This window comes from Melospiza melodia, chromosome 6 (genome assembly GCF_035770615.1).
Source record: "Melospiza melodia melodia isolate bMelMel2 chromosome 6, bMelMel2.pri, whole genome shotgun sequence".
NCBI lineage: Eukaryota > Metazoa > Chordata > Aves > Passeriformes > Passerellidae > Melospiza > Melospiza melodia.
Window position 1 is genome coordinate 49,339,475 of NC_086199.1, and position 9,991 is coordinate 49,349,465.

General features: G+C 45.2%; 1 protein-coding gene across 1 annotated transcript; it reads left to right on the plus strand.

The window, feature by feature from the left end:
• The first annotated feature begins 345 nt into the window (after positions 1 to 345).
• On the plus strand, positions 346 to 8,952 carry DEPDC7 (DEP domain containing 7). Its single transcript, XM_063160561.1, has 9 exons — positions 346 to 418; positions 2,578 to 2,965; positions 4,496 to 4,626; positions 5,568 to 5,757; positions 6,538 to 6,752; positions 7,863 to 8,005; positions 8,182 to 8,307; positions 8,406 to 8,484; positions 8,645 to 8,952. The coding sequence occupies exons 1-9, from the start codon at positions 346 to 348 to the stop codon at positions 8,860 to 8,862; spliced, it is 1,563 nt and encodes a 520-aa protein (XP_063016631.1). The 3' UTR covers positions 8,863 to 8,952.
• Positions 8,953 to 9,991: the final 1,039 nt, after the last annotated feature.

A 9,991-nucleotide genomic window follows, 5' to 3' on the forward strand; every position in this document is an offset into this window, starting at 1 on the left:
GCACTGGCACAGACACTCCAGAGCCCCCCGAGCGCGTTCCTGTTGTGGGAAGACACTTGAAATCTAAAGAATAAAGTTTGGTATAGAAGAGAGAGCCTTCTGACGTGCTTGAGATGTAAGAGAGACATTTGAAATGCCTCGCCGGGGGATTACACCCGATGGTCCGCATGGGTCCCTTCCACCCACGCCGCTCACGCCGCGGCCGCTCGGGCGGTGCCGGGCCGGTCTCTGCCCTTCCCGCCCGGTCCCGGGCGCCGCCCCGGGGCGGGGGCGCGGCAGCTCCGCCCCCGCGGGCCCCGAGAGCCGCCTTGGAGCGGCAGATGCGCGGAGCAGCCGGCGCTCGCCATGGCCACGGTGCGGGAGAAGGCGGCGGCTCTGAGCCTCAGCGCGGTCTGCAGCCCCGCCGCCAGGCCCCCGGGTACGGCCCAGCACCGGGGATACCGGGGAGCGGGGCAGGGAATGGGAGCGGGAGCGGCGTGGAGTGGGATGCGGCTCCCGGCGGTGGCGGCTGCTGCGCTCGGCGCCTTTCCCGGCTCCGGGAGGTTCAAAACTTGGCCGCGCTCCGGGAGCCGCTTCCGTGGGGATCCCGTCCCGGCTGTGTCCGCTCCGGGCCGGGCGGCAGCGCCGGGACCCGCGGGACCGTGCCCTGCCCTTCCCTTCCCTGCCCTGCCCTGCCCGCGGAGCTGCCGCCGGAGTCGCTGCCAGGGAGGCTCGGGCAGCTCCGCGGCCCCAGCTCGGTTTAGGAGCAGGTGCCTCGGTGGCGCAGCCTAAGCGGTGACAGGGCGCGCTCGCTGGAAAGCGGTTTTGCCCTTTTTCTTTCCCCACCTTAACTTTGTGGAAAGTTATTGTCCTAATGGTACACTTCATACCGCTTCCCTCAGAAAAGATCCGAAGCGCTGGTAAGGCTGTGAGTGGTAGTTAGAGCATTGCAGGTGCTTGTGTTTATTCTAGCGCTGGAAACCAGCGCGGTTGTGTGTTTGGTGGTGTCGGGTTTGGGGTTCTTCCCTCCCAAAGAGCATAGCTGGCTGTTGGAATGTAGGGCAGGAAGCGAATTCCGTGTTCGCTGTGTTTGTTCTGCCTTCCTGAAGGTGTCATCGAGTTAAAGTGTCAGCAGTTCTGTACCTTGTCCGTCTTGTACTTTTAAAGCTTTGGAAACTGGAGGTTCTGGGAGATTTCTCCCTTGGCTGGTTCAATGCTGTGTGTTAGCTGCTTTGCTTTACTTTTCTCTCTTTTTTTTTTTTTTTCTTTCTTTTTTTTTTTTTTTTCTGGCTTGAATCTTTTCAGAAACAAAAGATGCTGTCTTTCTGAAGAGTTGCTGTGTTCGGGTGGTGGTGTGTTCCTTGCTTTCTCTCCCTCTTCCCAGTCTTCACTGCCCCTATACCTTTCCTTTTCCCCTTGCTTATTTGCCAGTGTGGGCTTTCCTGCAGCTGGGGATCAGCTGAAAACTGATTGGTGATTTGGTGCCTCAAACTGGAATACACCTCTCTAGCTAAAGCCACTTCAGACTAAACAGAGCAGAAACAACCTCCTTCTGCATCCCTGTGGAAAACGCTCGTGGTAATATGTTCCAGAAGGAGTTGCATGTTGTTGTTTTTTTCAAACACTGCCTTGCACTGTTAATTCATTTGGTTTGAGGTCTGTCACAATCCCAGCTGGCTTTCTGTAGGATTGCTGCCAACTCCTCCTTCCATATTTTGTCCTTCAGCTTTTGATTTCCCTCTTCTTCCTCTGCTTTCACTCTTAGTAAATTATTCATCTGACTTAGTGAAAAACACGTTCTAATTCTAGCCTCCCTGGTGGCCGCAGCTCTCCCCAGTTGGGTGCCACCTGCTCAAAAACAAACTTTCGTGTGTTTTTGAGTCCTTGTGGAGGCTGAGTGTAGCCTCAGGTCAAAATGTTGGCTGCTGGCATTTTGTTCTAATCAGACTGGTAAATGAGTAATAGTTCAGTGGTTTCACTGAGGGAGGGAGGGCAGACGGGCTGGCTCACGGGAGTGGCGCTGGGTGACAGAGGGAGCCGTGCTGGCAAAGGGCTCTCTGGTGGCATCGGTGTGGAGTCAGTGCCATCTCCAGAGGATCCATGCACTTGTTAGTGGTGTGCTGAGCACTGTGTTAGGTAGCTTGTGTGTGTTGTGTGCACAATCCTGGAGCAAGCAGGGTTCTGAGGGGTCTCTTCATCCCTGTTCCCTGCCCAGCTGTGTTGTGGAGGAGCCGGGGTGTTAGGAGTGCACGCAGCTGGTTTGTGGTTGTGGGACTTAGCAGTGGCTCTGCAAGGGTGACCATTAGGTGACCAAGGGACACAAAAGGACAAAGTGAGAGGCTGACAAAACAGGAACTCCTGGTCGCAAAGCTTTAGGCTGGTGTAGCGAGGGGAAGCACCAAAGAGGGAGAGGGACAGGGGCGCAGAGCAGGCAGACTTGCTGAGGAAGTAACACAGTGTTAAAGCCTGAGCAACCCGAGCCAAAGTGGAAGTCTGACAGATTTTTAAACCCTTACGAGGTTGAGGAAAGCTGGAAGCCAGAGAGGGGGCTGTTCTCTGAGGCTGCAGCATGAATTCAGGCTTTGTGTGTGTTCTCAGGCTTCAGCCTGGCGCAGAAGCCGTTCGGAGCCACCTTCGTCTGGAGCAGCATCATCAGCGCCCTCCAGACTCAAGTGGAAGTGAAGAAGCGCCGCCAGAACCTCAAGAGTTACCACGACTGCTTCATCGGCTCGGATGCAGTGGATGTTGTCTTTGCCCACCTCCTGCAGAACAAGTATTTTGGGGACGTGGATATCTCCCGGGCTAAGGTGGTGCGGGTGTGCCAGGCGCTGATGGACTGCAAAGTGTTCGAGGCCGTCTCCACCAGGGTCTTTGGCAAAGACAAGCGCTCCGTGTTTGAGGACAGCAGCTGCAGCCTCTACAGATTCACAAACGCCCCCAGCCAGCCGGAGCTTGAGAAGGATTACCAGCAGTGTACCCCGCAGAGGTTAGTACGGGGAGGTGAAGAGAAATTATTTACAAGAGGAAAATATTATGTGTTCTGGGGGAGAGAAAAGCGAATTTGTTCGTTTAAGGGGTAAAAATAGACACTGCATAGATGTTTGTGAAGATGTGGGTGGAAGACAGGTAGGAAAGAGCAATTTGAAGAGGGTAAACCACACAGCCTACATGGCTGCTTGTTTTCTCTGTTATCACCTCGCCTTGGGGGAGGGAGGTGAGAGGGTAGAAATTAAGTGCATTTACATACTGATCTAAATCAATATAACCAGCTGGAATGCATCAAGCAGGCTAATGCAACAGGGCAATCTAGTCACTGCACATCTAGCTCTGGCATAAACCAGTAATCCATGCACCTTCTAAGAAAAGGTTTTCTCCTTTCACCATCTTCGCTTTGCTACACTTCCAACTTTACTCTTTTTAGCTGTTTCTTTATGCATGTATGACTTGTTCCCAGGCAGGGTAGCAGGCTGTTCTGCTGTTCTGCTATTGCACTCCATCCTAGAACCAGAGGCAAGTGCAATGGTGAGGTTTTTTTGTTTCCCTGTCCCTTTAGGAGTGGGCAAAGACATCCCTGGTGCTAACTAACCCCACACAAAGCACAATGTGTAGATGCCACTTTGCCACATAACTTCCCTTCAACAGTTTTTGTGAAGTGTTCGTCTCTTCACCTATTCTGACATATTCTTACAAGAAACTCCGTGGATGTATTTAATGCAGCAGTTTTAGCAATGTGCACTTTTGGAGATTGTAAATGGTATTGACCCAAAATTCCTTATTTGACTGACGTATTCATGTGAGTAGCAAATGTGAACTTGAGTGCATCAACCCCGATGAAAAAAGTAGAGGAACAGAGATTAAAATATTTCCTTTGTCCTGCTTCTCCCCTTTCTCCCACTGGCTCTTGTTCTTTCCTGAAGCATACTGTCCCAAGTCTTTATTTAAAAAGAGAATTCATGAGAAATTAAAATCACTTTAATTATATGTGGTATTTAAAAATACTTCCATCATAAGAGCTGTTAAAGTGAGACTTAGAATATATTTAACAAACAGTCATTAAACAGGATTATTCCTGTTTTATTAGTGTAGAATGAAGGTGTTTTTCTTCTGGGCAGGGCACAGATCCATCGGGTTACATTTCTTCATTTAGTCAAAGAAGCAGCTCTGTCAATACGTGCATATCCATGTCAAAGGTAGTGGACATCAAAAAGATATTGCAGTGCCCTAAAACAAAGAGCTGGCAATTGAAATCATACAGCTCTGCTTGGAGAAACAGTAATTTTGTGGCTGGAGTGGTTCTGTTACATGCAAATAATTTTTGCAGGTATGATAGATTCTCTTGGGTGACTTGGACAGAGGAAATGTCAGGCAGGCGAGATGAGGGGGATTATGTAAACATCTATACAGGAGAAAATTTTTGATCTTGAGACAGTTACCCATATCTGTATGTTGCATGATATATTTGGTTATCCATATACTTGGTTATACATATACATGTATAAACTGGTTTTAATCTCAGATACGAGAACAGCACGTTGCTCTACAATACCCCATTCAAACCAGAAAGCTTGGAGGATCTTTGGGAAAACCTGAGTCTAAATCCTGCAAGCAGCCCTCAAGTAAACATCTCAGACAGCTTGTCCCGGCGAGGTAAGCCAAATAATGTCCCAGTCATTGTCTGTGGGAGAAGGAAAATCCCTCTGCAGGACTTGTGCCCCTCAGGTTGGAGAGGGAGGCAAACTGACACTCACAGTATTCTGGTTTAACCACCATGTCATGAAAAGGCAAATTATATTTGTTGCAGGCTTGCCTTTTGCCTTTTTATTTCATCAGACAGGAGGCATTATCTCTTGATTGAAATAAATCAGCGTTGACTTTTGTGGAGAAGAATACCCAATGTGTGGAGCTTGATTTGAGTTAGAAATATTCGTAATACTCAGTTACCTGCACTTCTTGTGCTGGTATTGAGTATTATGAGCTTGATTCGAGTTAGAAATATTCCTAATACTCAGTGACCTGTGCTGATTGTGCTGGTTTTAGCCAGGGCAAATAGTCTGCTGTTAGCTGGAAGTGAATTGTGTATCTGCATGTCCAGCACTCCTTCAGTGTTGTGTGAAACTCTTCTTGACAATTCACTGCTTGTCTTTCAGACCAAACTATGATCCGATGTGTTTTTCCCTTTGGTTAAAAGTGCTAATGCATCCTAGAAACTGTGGTTTCATCATAGGGAAATATTCAAGGAAGCTGTGATAAGGAGTGTGTCACTGTTGTGCTTTATTTTTTATCCCTTGTCTAGAACAAAGATTGTTTGCAAATTACAGCACAAAGAGTGTAAGGCACTTCAGATTTATTCGAAAAGCAGTTCTCCCACACTTGTAGCTAACTAAACAAATGGGTAATTCTTGCCTTTTTGTGGTGATAAAAGGCACTTCAAGCTGATAAGAGCCACATGCTTTGCTACTGCAAGTTTCTGCTTTGGTAAAGTCAATCTGTTAGGTTAGGCCCGATGGGAGGAAGGGAGTTATCTTCCTTGGGATCAGTTTTTGCACATTGCTGAGTCTCCCTGTGCTTTGTGTATGCACCTTCCCCAGTTATTAATGAAGTGTGGCAAGAACAAACAATTGCTCGCCTGCTGCAGCTGGTGGACCTCCCTCTGCTGGAGTCTCTGCTGGAGCACCAGGAGATCAGAGCTCAGCTGCCAGAGCCCAGGAAGGCACCTGGCTATGTCATCACCAGCAACTACCTGGACAGAGAGATCCTCAAGGCTTTCAGTGACTCTCAGTAAGCAATCCTTGCTCTCCTCTTCAGCTCTGAAAAACTTTCTGCTTTCAGGGGAGTGTAAAGCACAGTTGGGCTTTGGGGGGATGTAGCAAATGTAGCAGTCTCAGTGGTGCAGAAAGGATGTGAGCTTTTTTTCCCTGTTGGACTTGACTGGAATAACTGGTAAATATCAGTTGCTTGGTGAGAATGTCTGCTGAGCACTGGGATGGGTTTTGAATGCAATGACAGTAGCTGATGGTGTCCAGAGGGGAAAATCTTTGTTGCGTTGAGGGAAGGATAGAGGGTTTGTAATCATCATGAAAGTTTTTCCTGGAGACATTGCTTGTGAGGAACTAGTTTAGTTTCTCCTACTGTATTCAAAGAGCTAAGAATGTTGAGCTTGAAACTGTGCATAGAGGTGAAAACATTCTCAGAAAAACTTGTACCAGTCTGAATCAGATCAAGGTTCATGTTTCTGTTTATCCAGCGATAATTGCGTCCTTATCTAACAGTAGAGGACATGATTGACTTTGGGTTTTACTGCTTGGGCCTGTTTACTTGTGGGTTACTAATTTTTCATCTTGATTAAATACATAACAAAGAGGCTTATGGCTGTGATCTGCCCCAGTGTGTCAGGTGAAGTGTCTTGTGTGTGAATTTCCAATGGGTTTTAGTGCCTGCACGCTCAGTTTTCAGTGTGATGAAGGAACCAGTCTGCCTGCTCTCTGTGGAAAGCATTGCAGCCAGCTCTGAAGGGCACCCACAATTAAAGGTACAACCCCAAACCTCTTTGTCTTCCAGGACAGACGAGTGGCTCTCTGCAGCAATTGATTGCTTGGAATATCTTCCTGATCATATGGTGGTGGATATTAGCAGGAACCTGCCTGATCAGCCAGACAAAGCAGATTCCTGGAAGCTGCTGCTGTTTGAAAACATTGGGAGATACTACAGCCAAAAAAAGGAGCCACTCTTAAGCCATGCATCTGAAATTCACTTAGGAATTGCAGAACTGTTAGGTAAGTAAGATAGACCTGTGTTCCAATGCTTATGTGAGATATGTACTAAGAAACTGAGTGTTTACCTCAGGAGCTGAGAATAAAAGCTGACTTCTACAAGTGGCTTTTTGTTTTGGTTTGGGTTTGTTTGTTTGAGGATTTTATGTATGGTTGGGTTTTTTTTTTTTTTAATTTCTAGTCATAAAGACTGTTCTTTGACATTTTGGTTCTTACTGCATGCAGCTCTGTAATCATTGTTCAGGTGTATGTAGAATGGCTGTGAAACCAGAGTGTTACTATTTGGTACTAGCTGGTATCCATGGAAGTCAGATATCCAAGGGAAATGAAATATAAATATAGCCTAATAGTAAGTATTTAGGCTGTAAGAGCTAAACTGAAAGCTGTACATACTTTGTATCCCATTGGCAACTTTTAATTTTTCTTCTTTACTTGTTTTTAAATTTTGTTTGGACACCATTTTAGAAAGCTTATGATGTTTTAGTTCTCAACATTTTATCCCAGATCTTCTTATTTTTCATAAGTTCTCTGCCTTGATTATTCTCCTTTTTTCATGTTAACTGGAATACTTAGCCTTTATATCCCATTCTTCTTCTCTACACGATAAAGGATATTAGCACAGCCTACTTCATTTAAACAATTCACAACTCTAAAATTACTATTCTGCATAGTAAGGCAAATTACAACTTAGCAAAGTTCTACAAAGTAATTTGCAATTAACTCATCAAACTAGCCCATGTATCTAGGACATATTCCTCAGGTTTTCTGAGGTCTTTATTACCACAACCAGAGGTCATTCTTTTGTTTTGTTTTGTTTTTAATAGAACCATTTTCCTTTTTCAGTATTTCTCACCCCCTTTAAGATGGCTGAACTGTAATTGAACTTAATTACAAGGGAGCTTTAATGCCAGGCTGAAGGTCTGTGTGTGGGGTGTTGTCAGAGGCTCTGCAAGCAGCTCTCCTCAGCCTGGGAGAGGTTTTTGGGAGAATGGATTGCTGTGTTTGGCAGGTTCTGTTTAGAGAGAAGGGCATCTCTTTAGTGGCTAATTCACGTGTTTTATGGTAACATTTATTTAAATGAATATGGCAATGGATCCCTTTCTCTCTCCCCAGTGAATGGGAAGATGGAGCAGTCTTTAGAAGCTGTTCAGCTCTATTTGAAGCTCCTAGACAGCCAAGTCAGGGAGGAGTTCAGGAGACTGCTGTACTTCATGGCTGTTGCAGCACATAGTTCTGAGCTCAAGCTACAGAAGGAGGTAAATCTGCATTCTTGACAGTTGTTTTGCTCTTTCTGAAATCCAGATTGCCCAGGTACTGGTCAGAAACCACCTTTGTAGTTTAAATTTGTGACTACAGGAAAAGCCATGTCTCAGAAGAACAAAGGTGGACACTAACTCTCCTCTTCTGGTCATTATTTCCCTTTGTTCTGTAGAGTGACAACAGGATGGTTGTGAAAAGAACATTCTCTAAAGCTATTATCAACAATAAAAACCTGTCCAGAGGGAAAACTGACCTCCTGATCTTGTTCCTTGTGGACAACCAGAGGGATGTGTTGAAGGTAGGAGCTGGAAAATGGCCAGGTTTTGTTTGTCTGAAACTTGATGGAGAACTTTGATGGAAAAGCTGCTGTTGCCTTGTCCTCTTTTTCTGTTCCAGGTCCCAGGGGCACTGCACAAAATGGTCAGCGATAAACTGCTGGCCCTGCAGAAAGGCCAGGATCCCAGCAAGATACCAGGTAACCCTTCCCACTGAGCTTTGTCATCTTGTCATGCCCCCAAATGCAAAAAAAGTTTGTAACAATGGCTGATGTGATCTAAAGGAGGGTGGGTCTCTGGAATCTCGAGAGTGGGTGGAGTGTGGTGATAATCCTCTGAATATCTCACCTTTCCTTTCAGGTTATACCTTTTGCCAAAAGCTGGATGAGAGAGAGTATCGCTCCAACACAGAGAAGACCACAAAAGATGAGCTGTTCTCTCTATTGAAAGCTATTGATGAAGATTCAAAGCTCTCTGACAAAGAGAGAAAGAGGCTGCTAGATCAGTTTCATAGTAGTAATCCAAGTATTTTTATGCAGTATTTTGGAGACAGAGTTACTAATGTGTGTAAATATTGATTACTTTGTATACTCCAGCAGTGAAAACACTAATATATTTGTAAATCTTTTATATTCATGTATCTGCCTAATAAAGTTATTTTGTGGAAATTGATGGAATTTATGCAATTATTACCAATGCCAACAGTAACTGGGTTTGACCTTTATTTATAGTTTAGCTTTTCTCATTGGTAATTGCTATAGGACCAAAATAATTCCTTTTTCTCCCCAAAAGCCAAGTATTCAATATACTCTATTCAAGTATCAAAATCACTGAGATGGAAGACACCATGAATGAAATCTCTCTGCCACCTTTTGCCCCAGCACTGAGTTTTATGGTTTTTTTTTCCCTAATTTGCCTTAGATTATGTATTACATAACATTGATCTTTGACTTGCTGTGTGCTGAAAAGAGAGCTAAAAAACATGTTCTGCTTGAATACTGCACAGCTTTTCTTCAGGCTTGCCAGCCAACTAACCCATGTGTGTGCTGAATTACTGTGCTGTTTTAAGCTCAAATGGCACCACAGTGAGGAACTGGCTTTCCTGGGGTGGTGAATGCAGCCTGGATTTTTAAGTCAGCCTGGCTTTGGTTGCCACAGGATGTGCTGTCAGTGGCTGGTTATCTTCATCCTTGCAGGGTTTTGCTCTGTCTGTAACTCTTACTGATGGCACCAGCTGTAATTAGAAAAGTGCTGGAGCAAATGAAGGGCCTGTGGCATTTTTTTTCTTCATGGCTGGTCTGCAGTGGAAATACCAAGATTTGCAACTTGGGCAACTGCAATCACATGCATATATATATATATATAACATGATCAGTTATCTAATTTTGACTTTTGTGCAGTTAACTTTGGAATGATATCACCAAAACTTCATTACAGCTGCTGTTGGGAAAAAAATACCAACCAAGTTTTAAGTGTTGAGCTCTGTTCTTTTATTTAGGAGCAAAAACTAATTTAATTATAATAACAAAGTAGTAATAACTGTTACAGTCATATGTGGTGAGCTGTTCTTAAAAAGCATCATCTTGTGTCAGACTTTCATGTCTCACTAACTAATGCTTCAGTGATTACTGGTGTCTGCTGCCAGGGGCCAGAGGGTTTCTCTGAAATGGAGCTGAAGGACTTGGTGTGCAACAGGACAATGTTTTA